At 41.3% G+C, this 21,989-nt stretch overlaps 1 protein-coding gene and 1 pseudogene across 7 annotated transcripts in view; one reads left to right on the plus strand and one right to left on the minus strand.

Annotated features, from left to right (window-relative positions):
* The window catches only part of C13H2orf42 (chromosome 13 C2orf42 homolog), a 42,557-nt gene that overhangs the window by 13,995 nt on the left and 6,573 nt on the right, over nt 1–21,989 (plus strand). For 6 of the 7 annotated variants that reach the window (XM_004277034.2, XM_049695838.1, XM_049695839.1 and 3 more), the window contains 8 exons: nt 3,760–4,037; nt 4,831–5,665; nt 6,359–6,469; nt 8,431–8,535; nt 11,175–11,279; nt 14,248–14,355; nt 17,944–18,044; nt 19,366–19,528. In XM_004277034.2, coding sequence (XP_004277082.1) covers nt 4,843–5,665; nt 6,359–6,469; nt 8,431–8,535; nt 11,175–11,279; nt 14,248–14,355; nt 17,944–18,044; nt 19,366–19,528 — 1,516 coding nt within the window. In that variant the 5' untranslated portion in view covers nt 3,760–4,037; nt 4,831–4,842. The remainder of the gene's footprint in view (nt 1–3,759; nt 4,038–4,830; nt 5,666–6,358; nt 6,470–8,430; nt 8,536–11,174; nt 11,280–14,247; nt 14,356–17,943; nt 18,045–19,365; nt 19,529–21,989) is intronic. The other variant, XM_033400435.2, reaches the window with a different exon arrangement.
* On the minus strand, nt 90–1,298 carry LOC101279323 (small ubiquitin-related modifier 1-like; annotated as a pseudogene).

Genomic DNA, 21,989 nt, shown 5'->3' on the forward strand with positions numbered 1-21,989 from the left:
TTTGCTTTTGCACTGTTATTTTGTAAGATGACTTGTCTTTTAACATTTTTTTCAATTTGCATTTTTGAAAAGATCATAGATTTACATGATTTATTTTTTTGGTTTTTTTTTTTACAAATGTTTTATTTATTTTAATGAAGCTGGTACAGACAATGTCCATTTAAAACCCATATCCCAGGCCAAAAAGTATAAATAAAGTCAAAAAGAGCAGCGCTCTGCTGTATACACTTCTGCATGAATAACTTTAACTCCTAATGAAAATTAGAACTTTTCTGGGATCTTCTGACAAGATTTTTCTTTCATCTTAAAATGCTTTCTCTTCAGTGAAGCCATCTTTGGAGTTAGTCATTATTTTCACCACCTCTGTCACCTTGACTCCAACCTGCTATTCCTCTTCTTTTGGTCCAGACCCTCAGATTTTAAAAGTAGCTTCAAGTTAAGGAAAGGTCATTTTTCCACAGTTCAGTTCTCTGAAAAACTTCCATCTCCCACGGAAAGTCACAGTCCAGGAGTGAAGCGATCACATGCTAGAACTTCAGGGCCAATTGGAAAGTCATTATGAGCACTCGCATTAGTCAATCTTATTTATCACAAGCCTGTAAATGCACAGTCCTGGAAAAGGCGGGCTCTCTGTGCACACATGTAATTTTTAAAAAGGAGAGGGCGATATGAACTGGGCTGAGGTTTGATCACCAAAAATCAGCACAATGAAAACAAACAATAACGAATAATGGGCACTAGAATTCAAATTACTAGATGTTCTAAAGAGATGGGGTGCCAGTTTTCAATTCTGTTTTGAACACCACATTACAAACGAACTATTTTTAAAAATAAAAAGGATTAAGGGAAAAGAAAAAAATAAAAATATCTAAATCGTTGAACGACCCCCTGCTTGTTCCTGATAAACTTCAATCACATCTTCTTCCTCCATTCCCAGTTCTTTTGGAGTGTTATTATCAGCAATTCAAAGAGAAACCTGAGTGAATTCATGGGAACTCCCTGTCTTTGATGATTCTTTGAGTATGATTCTTTGAGTTTCTTGAGATGTGTTGTCATTTTCACTTTGAAGTGAATCTCACAGCTATCCTGTCTGATGACTTTGAGTTTAATATATTCTCCTTCCTTCTTATCCCCCAAGTCCTCAGTTGAAGGTTTTGCCTCCTGGTCAGACATGGTGACTGTGGTTTCCCCTGGGGTCTCCGCACAGCAGCGGCCTCGGGTAGGCAGAACCTCGCTCTGGGGTCTACAAATCCGTCTCCCTTCCCCACAGCACAACACAGCGGCTCTACATGATTTATTTACAAAATAAACTATAACTGGCAAATAATTCCTCCCTTAATGAGCAAAGTTGTTCTGTTTTTACACTTTAATGATAATATGACATCATCATCATCAGTGTAATTTTAAAATTGAATTATATGGACTTCCCTCGTAGTCCAGTGGTAAAGAATCTGCCTTACAATGCAGGGGACGTGGCTTCAATCCCTGGTCGGTGAACTAAGATCCCACATGCCACAGGGCAACTAAGCCCACGCGCCACAACTACTGAACTCGTGTGCCTCAACTAGAGAGCCTGCTGTGCCGCAAACTACAGAGCCCGTGCACTCTGGAGCCCGTGCCACAACTTGAAAAGAGAAAACGCCATAACGAGAGAGAAGCCCGTGCGCCGCAACGAAAGATCCCACATGCCACAACGAAGATCCCATGTGCCACGACAAAGACCCGACTCGGCCAAAATAAAATAAAATAAATATTAAAAATAAAAAGGTTTTTTAAAAATTGATTTATATATAAAACAATCTGAAGCTCAGAAGTTAAAAGACTTGGTCACAGAGATAATTGACTTTGGAACAACATTTTCTCCTAAGAACTCATGTTTGGCTGAGTGACAGTACCTATCAAAGAAGTTTATTGACCTAAGAAGGAAATGCTGTGTAAACAGGCTAATGTCTCTAGGTCAGTGGTTTTTAACAGGTGATTTTGCCCCCAGGAGGACATTTAGCAATATCTGGAGACATTTTTGTTTTTTTACAACTTGGGGAAAGTGTGTTGACTGCTACTGGCATCTGGTGGTGGAGACCCGGGATGCTACTAAACATCCTGTGATGCATAGGATAGCCCCCTGCAACAAAGAGTTAACCCAGCCCTACATGTCTGTAGTGCCACGGTGCAGAACCCTGCTTTTATTTCACAAAGCTTTATTCACTCAGCAGATATTACAGTTGGGGCATTAGTTCATAGCCAATGAGAAGGTGGGCCTTCTTAGGCTTTTTTTATTTGTACTTTCCAGTTTGTTAATCAGTGGACTATAGAAGACGTGAAGGGAGAGTCTTTTATCAAGACCATTCTTGGGACTTCCCTGGTGGCGCAGTGGTTAAGAATCTGCCTGCCAATGCAGGGGACAAGGGTTTTGTTGTGGTTTTTTTTGCGGTACGCGGCCTCAGTGTTGTGGCCTCTCCCGTTGCGGAGCACAGGCTCCGGACGCGCAGGCTCAGCGGACATGGCTCACGTGCCCAGCCGCTCCGCGGCACGTGGGATCCTCACGGACCGGGGCACGAACCCGTGTCCCCAGCAAGAGAAGCCACCACAATGAGAAACCCGCACGCCGCAACGGAGAGTAACGCCCGCTCACTGCAACCAGAGAAAGCCCGTGCGCAGCAACGAAGACCCAACGCAGCCATAGATAAATGAATGAATGAATGAATGAATGAATGGAATCCGCCTGCCAATGCAAGTTCGAGCCCGGGTCCGGGAAGATCCCACATGCCGCGGAGCAACTAAGCCCGTGCACCACTGCTGCTGAGCCCGCGTGCTGCAACTACTGAAGCCCACACGCCTAGAGCCCATGCTCCGCAACGAGAGAAGCCACCGCAATGCGAAGCCCGCGCATCACAACGATGAGTAGCCCCCGCTCTCCGCAACTAGAGAAAGCTCGCGTGCAGCAACGAAGACCCAACGCAGCGGAAAAAAAAAAAAAAAAGACCATTCTTTGGGGTCAGGGAGGAAAAGCAAAGCTTTTCCCTACTTCAAAATCACAAGCAGATTTACCTTTCTAAAAAGCATTAAAACTATTAAACTTTAGTTAATAATATGCATGTCGATCTGATACCTGTAACTTACTTTGAAAGGCATTAAACTATGAAAGGGATTGATAGATGGAGAAAGGGTTGGATAGGTATGTAATAAAGCAAATATAGTAAAATGTTAATTGTAGGATCTAGTGGGTGGGTATATGAAGGTTGACTGTATAATTCAAGTTTTTTATATGTTTGAAAATTTTCGTAATATTGGGGGAAATCAAAAACAGATTTACACTCTTTTTAGCAGACACTGGGTTAGTAGAAACCACATTGCTGATTTTGCTGGGTGGCCTCAGGCAAGTTACTTAACTTTTTGATTTTCATCTGAAGAGCAATTGTTTGGCTCAAATAAGATACTAATATGGCGAGATTCAAATGAAATAATGAATGTGAAATCACTTTGAAAAGCATAAAGTACTCTAAAAATGCAGTGCATTACTATTAGGAAGGATGAGTGTTCAACCAATTATATACCATGGCTCTAGGTGTTCTTGACAACTCCCTGTGTAATGACATTAACACTGTTTCACCTTCTTGCGATTCAAAGTATAAAGCAACTATAACAATTTCTATCAAATATTTCTCAAGTATTTGTGAAAGACTTAGATTCCTTTTCTGGGAGGAAAGAATCATCCTGTCTTTGTATAACTTTAATATTTTTTTCCTGTTTTACTTCTAGACTGCCAAGGTCTCCACTTAGGGCAGTGAGAATCTTTGACTGTGGAACATTGGACATGAGCTTTGCCATTGGCTGGTTGAGAAGGAGAAGGCAGAATGTCTGCACTGTTACAACACAGAGCTCAAACTTCAGAAGACTTTGAGTTAAGCAGTGTCATTTACTATGCACATGATTATGTCTTCGTCTGTCCTATATGATCATCACAAACTAATGAAACACCTTTTAGGTCTTATGAATTCAGCTCACACTTTTTCTGGATGCTCGGGCAACTGATAGAGGTAGGATTGGGCCGGGTTTTGTGGGCAATGGTGGAAGGGAAAGAACTCATCTTTCCCATTCTCCAGTCTTTGCTCAAGTCAAACATCTGTGCATGTAAAGATTAGGTTAACTAGGGAATTCCCTGGTGGTCCAGTGGTTAGGACTCTGCGCTTTCACTGCTGAGGATCCCTGCAAGACACGTGGCGTGGCCAAAAAAAAAAAAAAAAAAAAGATGTAGGTTAACTAATCTAGGTTGTTGTATAGAACAGGATTGAATCTAGAAAAATGCTTCGGTTATTACATTAGGACTTAAAAAATAGAGAGCGAGGGCTTCCCTGGTGGTCCAGTGGTTAAGACTCCATGCTTCCACTGCAGGGGCAGCTCAAGTTCGATCCCTGGTCAGGAAAGTTCCGCATGCCATGAGATGTGGCCCAAAAAAAAAAAAAATTATATATATATATATATATATATATGTAGAGAGAGAGAGAGAGAGCGATGTGAAATGTGAAAGGCAAAGTTTCCTCCACTTTTTTTTTTTAAACAACTTTATTGGAGTATAATTGCTTTAAATGGTGTGTTAGTTTCTGCTTTTATAACAGAGTGTATCAGCTATACATATACATATATCCCCATATCTCCTCCCATTTTTATTTTGCTTGAGGGTTTAAGTGGATGTTCTCTTTGAGGGTATAATTTGAGAATAGTGGATAGCTTCTTACATTTTACTTTGTATACTAAATATCATAAGTGATTTTAACTTCATGTGTGTGTGTGCATGTATACTCATGCTGATGGGCTTATTGCCTTTTCTAGGACCTGTGAAAAATGGAACCAAACTCTCTAAGGACAAAGGTCCCAGCTTTCTTATCTGACTTGGGGAAGGCCACATTGAGGGGAATCAGGAAGTGTCCCCGCTGTGGCACATACAATGGAACCCGGGGACTGAGCTGTAAGAACAAGACATGTGGAACCATATTCCGGTACGGCGCACGGAAGCAGCCTAGTGTTGAAGCTGTCAAAATCATAACAGGCTCTGATCTGCAAGTCTACTCGGTGCGGCAAAGAGACCGGGGCCCTGATTACCGATGCTTTGTGGAGCTAGGTGTTTCAGAGACGACCATCCAGACAGTGGATGGGACGCTCATCACTCAGCTGAGCTCTGGACGGTGTTACGTCCCCGCATGCTTGAAAGCTGCCACCCAGGGTGTTGTGGAAAACCAGTGCCAGCACATCAAGCTGGCCGTGAACTGCCAGGCAGAGGCCACCCCTCTGACGCTAAAGAGCTCGGTCCTGAATGCAGTGCAGGCCTCCCCAGAAACCAAGCAAACCATCTGGCAGTTGGCCACGGAACCCACAGGTCCCCTTGTACAGAGGATTACTAAAAACATTTTGGTGGTGAAATGCAAGGCAAGCCAGAAGCATAGTTTGGGGTATTTGCATACATCGTTTGTGCAGAAAATCAGTGCCAAAAGCTTGCCTGAGCGCCGTTTCTTCTGCTCCTGCCAGACTCTGAAATCACAGAAGTCGAATGCCTCCAAGGATGAGGCGGTCCAGAGATGCATTCATTTCTTTGCTTGCATCTGTGCCTTTGCCAGTGACGAGACATTGGCTCAGGAATTCTCAGACTTCCTAAATTTTGATTCCAGCGGTAGGTGGTGTCGTTGACACAGTTACTCTGTTTTTCTAAAATGGCAATGAAAGTGTCCCACTGATGGCATTTGGAGATTGTCCTAGCAACCTTCAGAAGCAGTTGCTAGATAAATCAAATGAAAAGCATTCCTTCTTTTAATCCCAGTGAGCATACTTGCATAAAGTTTGGTTGGTTGGTTAGTTGAAATTAATGATCAAGAGACTACTTGTGCATTTTCATTGAAACAATGAATCTAGCAAAGTTAGCTTTGCTTTACTCCACGGATGCCCTATGTTAGTAAAAACAAAGAAAAAACAAACAAAATCCCTTTTATTTTGTCCTGCTTGCTTGTTTCTTATCTTCGAAGATGGGGAAAACTAGTACCTTGCTCAAAAGATCTTTAAATGTTTCTACATCATCTTATGTTTTTAACATTTTTATCTTGTAGATGCTTTTCGTTTTCATTTCTGAACGATCTTTAGTTGGCAGCGGCTCCCAACTTTTTAGTTTTACATTTCTCTGTAGAGCCTTTTATCGTATTAATGGTCTATGAACAAAAACATATGTTCGGGAGAGTTCTTTAAAGGAACTGATTTTAAAGCAGACATTTGTTTTGGGGATTTGGATTTTTAGAAATTAATTTTCTCTAGATAGGGACCCATACTTACTCTTGGGTAGTATTAATAATTCAGATATTTTCTTATATTTTAGGTCTAAAGGAGGTTATTGTGCCCCAGCTAGGTTGCCACTCAGAATCAACAGTATCAGCTTGTGAGTCTTCTGCCTCTAAGCCAAAGAAGAGGAAGAAGGAGGAAGTATCTGGTGAGAAGCTGTTTGGTTTGTTTGTTTGGTGGTGTTACCTTTAGAGGTGGTTTTGCTGTGTTTTATGTGTTTCACTGACTCTCAGCAAGTATAAGAAATAATGTTGTTGTTTCCTGAAAAAAGTTTTACTCTCCCTTGATGATTCTTTCTCAAGTGAAGCTAAGAGTCGGTTCTACTGGCCAAGTATAAGATCCGACCAAACTCCACGTTTAGTTTGCTCATCCCTTAATCAATCAGACTAGTCTTACACCTTACTCTGCCTTAGGACAGTGTTATGAAATTTTCATCAATAGATATATTTTTTTAAATTTGTGACAATGGTTAATTATATTTTCCACGATAGTTTAGCAATATAGTTTGTTATCTGCATCTTCAGCAGGTGGCTCCATATATGTATCTTTTTTCTTTTTAAATTCAAATATATCCGTGTCAGTTAAAGACTCATATAAATCAGTATGAAAATGCTGACGTGTCCTAGTCGGTAAGTGTTAAAAGACCTAGGCTCTAGGGACTTCCCTGGTGGTCCAGTGGCTAAGGCTCCACGCTCTCAATGCAGGGGCCCTGAGTTCCATCCCTGGTCAGGGAACTAGATCCCACATGCCTCAACTAAGAATTAGCATGCCACAGCTAAAGATCCCACACGTGGCAACGAAGATCCCACATGCCACAACTAAGACCCAGCGCAACCAAATAAATAAATATTTTAAAAAATAATTTAAAAAAAACGAGCTAGGCTGTAAACAAAAGGAAAATATTACCAGTCCGCACCTGAGGACCAAACTCCAAATATACTAGTGAAGAGAGAAATGCAGGCATTTTATAAATGCAGAGTTAAAACAAGATACTTCGGGATACCAAATCAGCAAAGATATTTAAGCGATGAGACCACAGGCAAAGGTAAAATCAGTGTTCTTCAGCATGGCTAGTGTAGTGTAAGTTGCTTTAATCATTTGTAGTATCTGTTAAGAGCCTTAAAAAATGTTCCTACCCATAGAGGGAGTATTGCTGCAGGTGGGTCAGATGGTCAGGCACAGGCATTCAGGTGCTGGGAAGCTGGAGAAAGACGGAGAAACGAAGCGACATGGTTATTTTTGTGTTTTTGAGGGCTAATTCTGGCAGCAATAAAGAGCAGAGATCGTGGTTAAATGTTTGATTATGGGTCTTTCCCAGGAAAATTTGAAATTGAAAAAAAATTTTTTTTACCCTCTAACTCAGTAATCCCACTTCTAAATAATCTTTTTTTAAGGAAATAATCCTTTGTACAGGAAAAGCATTTTGTCCAGAGATGCCTATTGTGTAGTTATTTATAATATTGAAAAATTAGAAACAACTAAGGGCCAGCCACTGGGGATAGTTAAATGACCCGTGCTAAACCACTTGATAGAATACCAGGCAGCCATGAAAAATGACTCTGAAGAGTTTGGAGAAATGTTAGCTCACTCGGGTAGCCAGATAGAGTACATAATGCTCAGTTCAATTTGAATTTCAGATAAACAGTGAATAATTTTTTGGTATAAGTACTTCCCATGCAATCTTTGCAACATATTTATACTAAAAAATTATTTGTTTGTTTGAAGTTCAAAAAAATTTTTTTTTGCAAAATCTGACAATCCCAGTATATTTAGAGCTACTTAAAGCACAAAACCAGCAAAATAAACTATTTACAAAAAAGAAAATGGACAGTAGTTCACCAGAAAATTAATAGTGATTGTCTGAAAGGTGGGAACAAAGGGTGAAGTTTTTTCTTCCTTTCACTTCTAGTCCCCCCACCAACTTCCTGTAAAGAGTGAGAGACATTTAAAATGTTATGTATAAAGGCTAATGCTAATTCTTTCTAGAAACTGAAGCTAACTTAGAAATTAGCAAAGACTTTTTATATGTTTTAGACTTCAGAAATTAATATTGAATCGATTTATATTCTGCAGACATTTTATTAAACACTATAATGATTTGTGGTTTAGGTGCACAGACGAACAGTTCACTGCTGCCTCAAGATGCAGTGAGCAGTAATCTAAGGAAAAGTGGCCTGAAAAAGCCTGTGGTTGCTTCTTCATTAAAAAGGCAGGGTAAGTTTCTCTTCCCCAGGATAGGCTAAAGAGTTGGAAAATCATCCTGAAGAAGCCCAAAGAGGGGACTTCCCTGGTGGTCCAGTGGTTAAGACTCTGCGCTACCAATGCAAGGGGCATGGGTTGGATCCCTGGTCAGATCCCACAGGCTGAGCAGAGTGGCAAAAAAAAAAAAAAAAAAAAAAAAAAAATGATGCCTAAAGCAATATAATCAAAAGAAATGCTGCATATTGTCCCCCTAGATAAATACTAGCAGGCACTGAGGCTAAGATCTGTGCTGTCAGTCCCACTGGTCTCAAATCAGTCTCAAAACCAAATTGTCTTTTTTTTTTAAGATTTACTTATTTATTTTATTTATTTTTGGCTGCATCGGGTCTTAGTTGCGGCACCTGGGATCTTCGTTGAGGTGTGCGGATCTTTCGTGGCAGCGCGCGGTCTCTTCGTTGTGGTGTGCAGGCTTCTCTCTAGCTGTGGCGCACAGGCTCCAGGTCGCGTGGGCTCTGTAGTTGTGGCATGTAGGTTCCAGAATGCATGGGCTCTGTAGTTTGCGGCACACGGGCTCCCTAGTTGACGCTCGCGAAGTCAGTAGTTGTGGCACCTGGTCTTAGTTGCCCCGTGGCATGGGGTATCTTAGTTCCCCAACCAGGGACCAAACCTGCGTCCGCTCCATTGTAAGGTGATTTCTTTACCACTGGACCACCAGGGAAGTCCCCCAATTTTTTTAATTTATTTTTTTATTTTTTTGGCTGTATTAGGTCTTCGTTGCTGCACACAGGCTTTCCCTAGTTGCGGCGAGCGGGGCTACTCTTCATTTTGGTGCGCGAGCTTCTCATTGCGGTGGCTTCTCTTGTTGCAGAGCACAGGCTCTAGGCGCACGGGCTTCAGGAGTTGTGGCGCACGGGCTTAGCTGCTCCGCGGCATGTGGGATCTTCCCGGACCAGGGCTGGAACCTGTGTCCCCTGCATTGGCAGGCGGATTCTTAACCACTGCGCCACAAGGGAAGCCCCCCCCACCCCAAATTGTCTTTAAATAACAAATGCAACAAAAATTACTGACATGTTTTGGCAGCACGTATTTTGTAAAATATTTTCCTTTTGTTGCTGATTACCCATATGCAATTTGGTATACGGGTTCCAAATTGAAGAAGAAACATATCTTACAATTATACTGATAAATATTTGTTGAGAAAGACAAATATAGTCTGTTCTCCAAAGTTAGTGAACTTTGAAAACACCTAAAAGCAGTAACATTTAAGAGACAGAATGACTTAATTTGAATATAACTTATAAATTTATATATGTCAATTTTCTACTCAGAATAGTTAAGCTTGTATGTTTGGGGGTCGACATTTTCTTAACTTTCATATAATATGGCTGGGTGATTAAAAATTAGACATTATCCCTGCCCTCCTACTCTGGTTTTGAAGACAAGACCGATACATAAATAGCAAACAATACAAGACCAAATCTTAATTAATTAATTAATTAATTAAGAACTTACACAGTTCAAGAATAAATGTTTTTGGAAGGTCAGGAAGTAAACAAATCAAAAGTATCTGGTAGGGCTTCCCTAGTGGCGCAGCGGTTGAGAGTCCGCCTGCCGATGCAGAGGACGCGGGTTCGTGCCCCGGTCCGGGAGGATCCCACATGCCGCAGAGCAGCTGGGCCCGTGAGCCATGGCCGCTGAGCCCGCGCGTCCGGAGCCTGTGTTCCGCAGCGGGAGAGGCCACAACAGTGAGAGGCCCGCATACCGCAAAAAAAAAAAAAAAAAGTATCTGGTAGAAGATTTTAAACAAATTTTTATCACTTTGGTGCAAAGAAAAAAGAAAATAGCTTTTAATCCAAATTAGCACTATATGCATTTATTTATGAGAATTGTAACTTAAATGAATAGTAGTTTTGGCATCATTAGCTCTTTATAAAAAGGGATAGGGCTTCCCTGGTGGCACAGTAGTTAAGAATCCGCCTGCCAATGCAGGGGACACGGGTTCGAGCCCTGGTCTGGGAAGATCCCACATGCCGCGGAGCAACTAAGCTTGTGTGCCACAACTACTGAGGCTGCGCTATAGAGCCTGCGAGCCACAACTACTAAAGCCTGTGCGCCTAGCGCCTGTGCTCCGCAACAAGAGAGGCCCCCGCAATGAGAAGCCCACGCACCACAACAAAGACCCAACGCAGCCAAAAATAAAATAAATAAATTTATTTAAAAAATAATAATAATAAAAGGGGATATATACTGCAGTCATATGAAAGCATTTCAGGAGAAGAAATAGAATAGAGTGGTAGGTCATTGGGTATATAGACATATTCATCAGGAATAGGGCCAATTAATGGCTCTAAAACAGCCATTCTACAAGGCCATTCTTCAATTTGCAGTTTGATGTTGAAAGGCTGCAAATTTTTTGTGGTTAATAATCTTAAACCCATTAGTCTCTCAGAGCTTTCAATTTCTTTTTTTTTTCTAGTTGGATTCTTTAAAAGAATCCTGCAATATTCCATTTCACTTATTGTATCTACTTTCTTTGAATTTCAGCTTGTTCCTCTTTTATGTATACACTCCTTAGCTTTTTCAAACTTCAATTAACTGTTAAATTCTGTAAGAAAAACGTTAATGAAGAGTTTTGTTTTGTTTTTCCCTAGGCTGTAGTCAGCTGTTAGATGAGGCACAAGTGACCTTATCCTTCCAAGACTGGCTGGCCAGTGTCACAGAACGCATCCATCAAACCATGCACTATCAGTTTGATGGTAAGTATTGGTCATCCAACTGGGCTATTGCTGAAAGTCGGAGAAATTAAAGTAATTGCATTATGGTTCTACTCTGTTTTGATAGAAAAAGTAATTGGGCTTTAGTCTAGAGTGCACTGGGCCGCAAGAGAGTAGAAATCTAAATGAAATAAAGGAATGATCACATAATCAAAATGCAGGAACAGCAAAATGAATTTAGAGATGGAAGAGAAAAACCACAGCAAATAATAAGTAAAGGTAGAGAGCCTTGGTCTTGGGGTATGCATGGGTGTGTATTTGGTAAGGGAGATACCAAAGCCTTAGAAGATCATTCTAATCCTCAAACTTAAAGCAAGGGAGGAAATAGTTTAGAAAAAATCTAAGCCTGTGAGACTAAGACAGTCATATAAAATTACACAGACATGCTAAGGAAGATTGGAGAACACAAGCTGGCTTTGGGTTGATCGTCTATGATAGCCTCATAGAACCTCAGCAGTTTCAGAGGTGGACCATCCACCCAAGCCTTGCCCATTGCCTTAAAAGCATCCCTGATGGATGGTTTTCCAGGCTTTGTGCAGTGATGAGCAGCTCACTGCTTTTGGAGGCAGCTCATGACATTGTTAGACAGTGAGAACTGTGAGGAAGGTCTTCCTCATACTAAGTGGAAATGTTTGCTGATAATACTTCCTGTTGGTTCTAGTTCTGTGCTCTAGTCACACGGAATAAGTCTGTTCCTGTTTTCAAATAACAGTCCCTGCCCCTGCACACACCCTTTGCTCTGCCTGACAGGTCTTCTGTTTTCCAAGCGATACATCTCAGGTCTTCAAACACTCCTCGTGGCATATTTACAAACCTCACATCATTTTGATGTTCTTTGCTGAATATGTTGAAGTTTATGAATATCATTTTAAAAATAAAGCACCCCAAACTGAATAGTAGCCCAACAGCAGACACTCAGTAGGAGGACATGAGTTTTGAAGGATTAGATCAGTTGTGGCTTCATGGTGAAGAAAGGGACAAGAATGGAGGTGTTGAAATACATGCTTAGTTTTATTTATATTAATTCAAAATAAATAAAACTTCAGAAGTTACTTTTTAGAAAAACAAAATAAGCTAGGGAAGGTTAAAGAGAAAGTCTATGTTTTTCTTTTCTTTTCAAAATTTATTTATATATTGTTTTAAATAATATAATAAATACCTACTAACCCACCTCCCAGAACTTAAAATAGAACATTGACAATAATGTAAGCTATAAACTGTGGTCCTTTTTCATCCCATTCCTTGTAACACCCCCTCTCACCATCTCCATTACCACCACCTTTGTCAAAGTCACCATCAGCTCTCTCCTGGACTGTGATTCTGTGTCTTTTACAAGGGCTTTTCAAGAATAATTTACCTAAACCCTAGCATCCCATCAGCTGAGTTGTGGTAAGTTAGCAGTTTTAGAGTTGTAATGATCTCTGCAGATAGCCCATAATCTAATTTCAAGATGAAAGATTTTAAAAACCTTTCTGTAGTGACTTCTCTAAACTGCCCCGATATTAATATTTTAGTGGCTTGGGACTTCCCTGGTAGTCCAGTGGTAAAGAATCTGCCTTCCAATGCAGGGGATGCTGGTTCGATCCCTGGTCGGGGAACTAAGAACCCACATGCCGTGAGGCAACTAAGGCCTGAGCCCCTCAACTAGAGAGCCCACACGCTCTGGATCCCGGGCGCCACAACTACAGATCCCACACGCTCTGGAACCCATGCGCCACAACTAGAGAGAGAAAACCCGCACGCCACCACTAGAGAGAAGCCTGCACACTGCAATGAAGAGACCGCGCGCCGCAACGAAAGATCCCGCGTGCCGCAACTAAGACCCGATGCAGTCAAAAATAAATAAATAAAAATTAAAAAATAATTTTAGTGGCTCAAAAGCAGTGACAGTTTTGTCATTGGCATTCTGCATTCAATTAAGTAGGTAAAATCAATTGATAGAATGTAAAACCTTAATATGGAATTCTAGAAAGCCTTTCATTTTCATTTTTCTTGGCTTGATCTTTATTTCAGAAAGGCAGGTGAACTGTCTTTAAGAACTACACCTTCTACACGCAGCTGGAAGTTACATGTTAAGCCATGTGGTTCTGGATGTTCTCCCTCTGTTGGAGCTTGCTTCTTGGGCAGAGTTTTTAAGGAAAACTCTGAACTCTTTCACTCTCTCCCCTGAACGCTCTTTCTGTTGACCTAGTGTCTTGCAACTTTTTTTTTCTTGCTACTTTTTAAAAGAGGTTTGTTACGTATTTTCAAACAGTTTGCCTGTCTTCACAACAGAGAGGAGACTGATGCTTATTGGATAAAGTGTCCTAACTTTGCAGTCTCTGGCATTGGCAGTCCTGACCATCTGAGAAAATGAATGCAAACAGCAGGTGCCTGGGATAGTGAGCAGCAGTGAATCAAGTTTACCTTCTCATCTCAGCCTCAATGTTCTCATGTCATTTCATGTCCTCTTTAAAGGGAGAAGTCTGTGCTGTGGCAGTGTTTACAAAATTAGGGATTTGAAAAGTTATCTTTGGTAGATGACAAGAGTGTGCTGTATTTGTTATAACTGCAAGGGATCAAGAGCAGGGCAGGCAACAGTGCTTGACTCATAAAGGTCAATCAAAGCCTTCTTTTTGCCTCTGTATAAAGAAATCTCAGGGCTTCCCTGGTGGCGCAGTGGTTGAGAGTCCGCCTGCCGATGCAGGGGACGCGGGTTCGTGCCCCGGTCCGGGAGGATCCCACATGCCGCGGAGCGGCTGGGCCCGTGGGCCATGGCTGCTGGGCCTGCGCGTCCGGAGCCTGTGCTCCGCAACGGGAGAGGCCACAACAGTGAGAGGCCCGCGTACCACAAAAAAAAAATTACAGACCAATATCACTGATGAATATAGATGCAGAAATCCTCACCTTCCCCTACACACCAGAAAGCCCACTGAGTTTCTTTAAATGAGCTTCTTCTTATTTCCTATAGGCAAACCAGAGCCACTGGTGTTCCACATTCCTCAGTCCTTTTTCGATGCCCTGCAACAGAGAATATCCATAGGAAGTGCAAAAAAACGGCTTCCCAACTCTACCACAGGTATGGGATGTTTCCTCCGGAATAGCAATAGATGTCTTGACCTTAGAGAATAATGTTTGGAAAAATTGTGTGGAATTTTCATGATTAGGACTTCTAGTTACATGCTCAGAGCATGAAGCCTTAGCCCATCAGCTCTTAGAATAATGATCACACTCTTCAAAGGCCCCATGCTTATGCTAGTAAGAGTTGATGGAAAGATTCCGGAAGCAAAATGTTGGTAAAAGGATCACCGATGAAGCACAATGAAGGTGCCCACCAAGAAGTTGGATATTTTCTAGATATGAACCAATTTCAACAAAAGCATTGCAGTCTCCAATTGTTGTTTGGGCTGGCTTCTTGGAAGCATATTACAGTATGTGTCAAAAACTAAAACTTGTTTTTCATGATTCCCCATTTTTGATGAAGGGAGATTTTATTTTTAGAGTGATTCTCAGGCTTGGAACATTTTATAATTACAGTATTCTGATACTTATTTCTTGGTTTTATATAATATCTTTCTACTAGAGATCTCAAGATACTTATTTGGTAGTATAAGGAAATAAGGGAGAGAAAAGGAGAAGGAAAAGATTGCTCAGGGACAAATAGCCCAAGAGTATCTACAGCTAGAAATCAGAGCTATTTCTTCAGTAAATTGTTATTTGATGATGTAATAGGGACTGAAGTGTTTCTGTTTGTTTGTTTTTTGGCTGAGCCATTCAGCATGCGGGATCTTAGTTTTTGACCAGGGATCGAACCTGTGCCCCTGCAGTGGAAGCTCAGAGACCTAACCACGGAACCTCCAGGGAATTCCCAGGACTGATGTTTAATTCTGTCTTTTAATAGTACAAGCTGTGAATCTCTCTGTTTAGGGCCATAAAAATCTCTGTCTTTACACCTTATCTTATCTATCTGACTTTTGAGACAGAATTTTTTTTTTAAATAAATTTATTTAATTTTTTTTTTTTTTTGACTATGTTGGGTCTTCGTTGCTGCACACGGGCTTTCTCTAGTTGCGGCGAGCAGGGGCTGGTGGCTTCTCTTGTTGCCGAGCATGGGCCCTAGGCGCGTGGGCTTCATTAATTGTGACACATGGGCTCAATAGTTGTGGCTCACAAGGTCTAGAGCACAGGTTCAGTAGTTGTGGTGCACGGGCTTGGTTGCTCCGCAGCATGTGAGATCTTCCCGGACTAGGGTTCGAACCCGTGTCCCCTGCATTGGCAGGTGGATTCTTAACCACTGTGCCACCAGGGAAGTCCCTTGAGACAGTGTTGATGCTTCCAGTTTAAACTTTAGGCCTGGAATTTCCTAGCAGTCCAGTGGTTAGGACTCCACACTTCCACTGAAGGGGCATGGGTTCGATCCCTGGTCGGGGAACTAAGATCCCGCATGCTGAGTAGTGCAGCCAAAACAAAAACAAAAACAAACCATTTTAGGCCTAATACATTAATTTTAACCCATTGCTTACATCTTTTTGGGTCCTTCAGTGGAACCCCTTTATAATCTGGGAGGCAGGGCAATAGATTGGCAACCACGTGAGCAGGCTTAAACTCTATGTAGTTATTTTAAGGACTATGATTTGACCTCTGACTTATCTAAAGTTGTAAGAGGCTGTTTTATAATAGAGTCCTCTGTGTGTAGACTTACCAAACAAACAAGTTGCCAAGATGTCAAAAATCAGTAGTATCTCAAAAGAAGCATCAGAGACTTTTTATAGCAGAAATCCTTATCATTTGATTCATCACATTTCTGCCAAAACTCTATTATAGATTTGCTTCTAGAATTCCTTTTTTAGGGAATTCCCTGGCGGTCCAGTGGTTAGGACTCAGCACTTTCACTGCCGGGGCTAGGTTCGATCCCTGGTGGGGTAACTAAGATCCCTCAAGCTGCACAGCACGGCCAAAAAATGTATATATTGGGTTGGCCAAAAAGTTCCTTCGTTTTTAAAATAAAAATAAAAGACACATTTTTCATGTTCACCAAGAACTTTATTGAACAATATATTCACCCTTTTGTTCCACTACCTTCTGCCATTTTTCAGGCAACTTCATAATCCCACATCTTCCCAAAATTTTTACCTTTTTGAGCAAAGAACTGTTCTAGGTGTCTTTTACAGTCTTCCAGGGAATTGAAATTTTTTCCATTAAGAGAATTCTGTAAAGACCGAAATAAATGGAAATCCGAAGGTGCAATGTCTGGTGAATACGGCAGATGAGTCAGAACTTCCCAGCCAAGCTCTAACAGTTTTTGCCTGGTCATCAAAGAAACATGCGGTCTTGTGTTATCCTGATGGAAGATGAAGCGTTTTCTGTTGACTAATTCCAGACACTTTTCACTGAGTGCTGCTTTCAGTTGGTCTAATTGGGAGCAGTACTTGTTGGAATTAATTGTCTGGTTTTCCAGAAGGAGTTCATAATAGAGGACTCCCTTCCAATTCCATCACATACACAACGTCACCTTCTTTGGATGAAGACCGGCCTTTGGTGTCGTTGGTGGTGGTTCATTTCACTTGCCCCATGATCTCTTCCGTTCCACATTATTGTACACTACCCACTTCTCATCACCCATCACAATTTGTTTTAAAAACAGAACATTTTCATTACGTTTCAGTAGAGAATTGCATGAGGAAATACAGTCAAGAAGGTTTTTTTCACTTAACTTATGTGGAACCCAAACATCAAAGCAATTAACATAACCAAGCTGCTGCAAATGATTTTCAATGCTTAATTTAGATATTTTGAGTATGTCGACTATCTCCCGCGTGGTATAATGTTGATTGTTCTCAATTAATGTCTCGATTTGATCGCTATCAACTTCAACTGGTCTACCCAACTGTGGAGCATCGTCCAGCAAGAGATCTCCAGCACAAAACTTCGCAAACCACTTTTGACATGTTCGATCAGTCACAGCACCTTCTCCATACACTGCACAAATCTTTTTTTGTGTTTCAGTTGCATGTTTACCTTTCTTGAAATAATAAAGCATAATATAAAGAAAATGTTGCTTTTTTTCTTCCATCTTCAATATTAAAATGGATACACAGAAATTCACCAATTTTGATAAGTTTTTTTTAAATGCAACTGATATGACAGTTGTCACAATACAATCTAACAAGATTGTTTCAAATGAAGTTAAAGACCACTAAGCAGGGCTTCCCTGGTGGCGCAGTGGTTGAGAGTCCGCCTGCCAATGCAGGGGACGCGGGTTCATGCCCCAGTCCGGGAGGATCCCACGTGCCGCAAAGCGGCTGGGCCCGTGGGCCATGGCTGCTGAGCCTGCGCGTCCGGAGCCTGTGCTCCGCAAAAGGAGAGGCTGCAGCAGTGAGAGGCCCGTGCACAAAAAAAAGACCACTAAGCAATACTAGAGCCATCTTATGGAAAAAAACGAACAAACATTTTGGCCAACCCAAAACGTGTGTGTGTGTGTGTGTGTGTGTGTGTGTGTGTGTGTGTGTGTGTGTGTGTGTGTGTATAAAATACCTTTTTTAGAGGACTGAGATTCTATAAGGCAGGAATATCACTTCACTGAACTCTCCAGAAACTGGATAACAAATTCAGTGAAAGAGCATGTTATTTTTCGATAGTCTAATTTTACCCCCTTTTTACCTTGAAGCTTTTGTTCGCAAAGATGCTTTGCCACTGGGAACCTTTTCCAAGTATACCTGGCATATCACGAATATCCTGCAAGTTAAACAAATCTTAGATACCCCAGAGGTAAGAGTTTATTTCTACAATAGTGGGAGGGCAGAGAGGGGAAGAGAGGGAAGCAAGTGCGGGAAGTATGTTTGCACCAGCTCCTTGAGTCATGGTCACCAAAGAGAATTCCTTTTTTTCATACTAAGAGATTATTCAGAAATATTCATGGCTTTATTGTTCCACCTCTGATTTTAATAGGTATTCCCTGTAGCTTGAGGATGTATCTTAAATTGGAGTATCCTTTTTTCTTTGCCTTTGGGATCAGAAAACAGGGATGCTCTTTCTTGTAAATTAAATAATGATCCCCTACTAGCCATGGTGAGCCCTAGGTTAACTGGCAAGCAGCTAGAAAGTATATATATAATTTGAGATGATATACTATTTGTGAAGTCCGTGGGTCCAGCACAATTCAGTGTTCCTCTCCAAACTGCAATTTAGCTCTCACTAGAGAAATTCTTAAGTAGTTTGTGTCCTTTCTCACAGGGGCAATATTAGACATTTTTTTCAAGCAGATCCTAAAAATGTGAGGATTTTCCCTTCCTATGATAACGGAATAGTGTGGAAAACTCAGCATCATGTGATTTAATACATTAGGATTAGCTGAATTGCAAGGCACTGTTACGTTCAGAAAAATAAATTGTTTGGTAACTATAGAACTTACATGGGAACTTTAGGAAAGGCCTATGTTCACACTTGAGGAACTTCTTTAAATGGAGGATGTCGCAGAAACGGCTTCTAGCCTGAAAAGGGCGGGGTTCAGGGAGGCACTGCAGCAGCCCCAGAGCAAAGTCAAGTCGTGGAGCTTCTGTGTTGCACGTTACTTACCTGTATCACCCCATTCAATCTCACAACCATGCACTGGTATTAACAGTATTTTGCAGATGAGAAACAGGCTATGAGAAGCTCAGCCTGCTGTTTAGTGGCAAAGGCAAAATTCAGTTCAAGCTCTGGCTTAGTCTCAAGGATGGTGGAAGCACACAGGATGTGAGGTCAGCTATAGGTGCTGTTGGTAGGGTTTTTAGGAGAAGATTGCTGCCAGCAGAGCAGTAGGGGAGGGAATAAAACTGATTTTAGAGCAGGTCTGTGCCAGTAGCAGTCAGGTAGCCATGAAGGTATTAGGCGTTCAGTTCAGTATGGTTTGGTAAGGGTTCAAATGAAAGTTACAGAGAGAAAAGGAAAGGCAGAACTGTTGACAAAATTTACTTGAAAATACAAGGGGAAATTTTAGTTAATTTGAGTGTACTTAGAAAAGAATGAATAAAATCTGTTGTCATCCAATGTTTGTCTACTTTGAAAGTTTTTCCTTTCTCACCTTTCTTGGTATTGTCTCCATATGCAGATGCCTTTGGAAATCACCCGGAGTTTTATCCAGAACCGGGACGGGACTTATGAGCTGTTTAAATGCCCTAAAGTAGAAGTAGAGAGCATAGCAGAAACCTATGGTCGTATAGAAAAGCAACCAGTGCTGCGACCCTTGGAACTAAAAACTTTTCTCAAAGTTGGTAAGTAAATTGGTGGTTTCAATAGCACACCTTCCTTTGAGGGTCACCTGTGTGTATTACGCTGTCCTCAACTTTGGGGCTTGACCTTGAACAAAGAAGACACATTCACACATTTTGTAAAGGCAGTCATGGGATAAGTTGTTTTGTTTCATCTGAGCCAGTACTTTAAAAATAAAATTAGAGGGCTTCCCTGGTGGCACAGTGGTTAAGAATCTGCCTGCCAATGCAAGGGACATGGGTTCAAGCCCTGGCCTGGAAGATGCCACATGCCACAGAGCAGCTAAGCCCATGCGCCACAACTACTGAGCCTGAGCTCTAGAACCCGCAAACCACAACTATTGATGCCATGTGCCACAACTACTGAAGCCTGCACACCTAGAGCCCGTGCTCCGCAACAAGAGAAGCCACCGCTATGAGAAGCCCACGCACTGCAACGAAGAGTAGCCCCAGCTCGCCGCAACTAGAGGAAGCCCACACGCAGCAATGAAGAGTAGCCCCCGCTCGCTGCAACTAGAGAAAGCCCGTGCACAGCAATGAAGACCCAACACAGCCAAAAATAAATAAATTTATTTTTAAAAAAATAAAATTAGAGAAGTAATACCTGTTCATTATACAGAAATCATAGATTTCATTATAGAGCATAAAGGAGGAGAAAAATAAAAACCACCTGTAATCCCACCCACTATAGATGACATCATCATTAAGATTTTGGTGTATACCCTTTCAGACTTTTTTTTCTGTGCATGAAAAGGGTTTCTAGGGGCTTTCCTGGTGGCGCAGTGGTTAAGAATCTGCCTGCCAATGCAAGGGACACGGGATTGAGCCCTGGCCCGGGAAGATCCCACATGCCGCAGAGCAACTGAGCCCGTGCACCACAACTACTGAGCCTGCACTCTAGAGCCCGCAAGCCACAACTGCTGAGCCCGCGTGCCACAACTACTGAAGCCTGCGTGCCTAGAGCCCGTGCTCTGCAACAAGAGAAGCTACTGCAATGAGAAGCCTGTGCACCGCAACGAAGAGTAGCCCCCACTCACCGCAACTAGAGAAAGCCTATGCACAGCAACAAAGACCCAACGCAGCCAAAACTAAAAACAAACAAATAAATAAATTTAAAAAAGAAAAGAAAAGAAAAAGAGTTTCTAAAACATGGGATCATATCTTAGCAGCTTTTTTCACTTAAAAATATATCATGAACAGCTTTCCATGTCTGTCTTCAACATTATTTTTTAAACTTTTTTTATTATTATAAAACATGTAATATAAAACTTAACATTTTAACCATTTTTAAGCATAAGGTTTTCTGGCATTAAGTACTTTTGCATTGTTGTGCAACCATCACCACCATCCATCTCCAGAACGTTTTCATCTTTCTCAACTGAAACTACCCATCAAATACTAACTCTGCATTCCTGCCTCCCCCCAGACCTGGTTGCCATTCTACTTTCTGTCTGTATGAATTTGACGACTCAAATTAGAATCATACAATCTTTGTCCTTTTGTGACTGCTTATTTCACTTAGCATAATCTCTTCAAGGTTCATCCACGTTGTAGCATGTGACAAATTTTCTTTCCTTTCTAAGGCTGAACAATATTTCATTATATGTATCTACTACATTTTGTGTATCCATTCATCTGTTTGGATACTTGGACTGCTTCAACCTTTTGGCTATTGTGAATACAACATTTTTAAACAGCTTCATAAAATTCATTCATTAAGTTATCTCACTCTAGTCAATCCTGAATTTAAGTTGTTTCAAACTTTTTGCTATTATGAACAATGCTTCCTTTTATAATTAACTTCCTTTTAGACAAACCTTTTATAGCCTTAATTATTTCCTAATTTATTTAGGATATTCTTTTGGGTAAATTCTTAAAAGTTAAACTGGAGGGTCAAAGATTATGTACATTTTTAGGATTTTTGATTGTTTTTGTCACACTGCCCTCCAGAAAGATTGTAATATTTCTGCAGTTTACTCCTGCTAGCCATGCATGAAAGAGTTTCTCTTTTTTATTTTTTTATTTTTTAGTTTTGTCTGTGTTGGGTCTTCATTGCTGCCCATGTGCTTTCTCTAGTTGTGGCAAGCAGGGGGCTATTCTTCATTGCAGGGGGCTACCCTTCATTGCGGTGCATGGGCTTATCATTGCGGTGACTTCTCTTGTTGTGGAGCATGGGCTCTAGGTGCGCAGGCTTCAGTAGTTGTGGCATGTGGGCTCAGTAGTTGTGGTGCACGGGCTTAGTTGCTCCGTGGCATGTGGGATCTTCCCGGACCAGGGATCGAACCCATGTCCCTTGCATTGGCAGGCGGATTCTTAACCACTGCATCACCAGGGAAGTCCCCAAGAGTTTCTTTTTTTAATCTTTATTGATTTGATAGCCAAAAAATGTTCTATCATTCTTTTAATTTGCATTACCCTCAAATGTTAATGAGAGTAAATTTTCATATTAGTCATTTGTATTTGA

Source organism: Orcinus orca, chromosome 13 (genome assembly GCF_937001465.1).
Source record: "Orcinus orca chromosome 13, mOrcOrc1.1, whole genome shotgun sequence".
Taxonomy (NCBI): Eukaryota; Metazoa; Chordata; class Mammalia; order Artiodactyla; family Delphinidae; genus Orcinus; species Orcinus orca.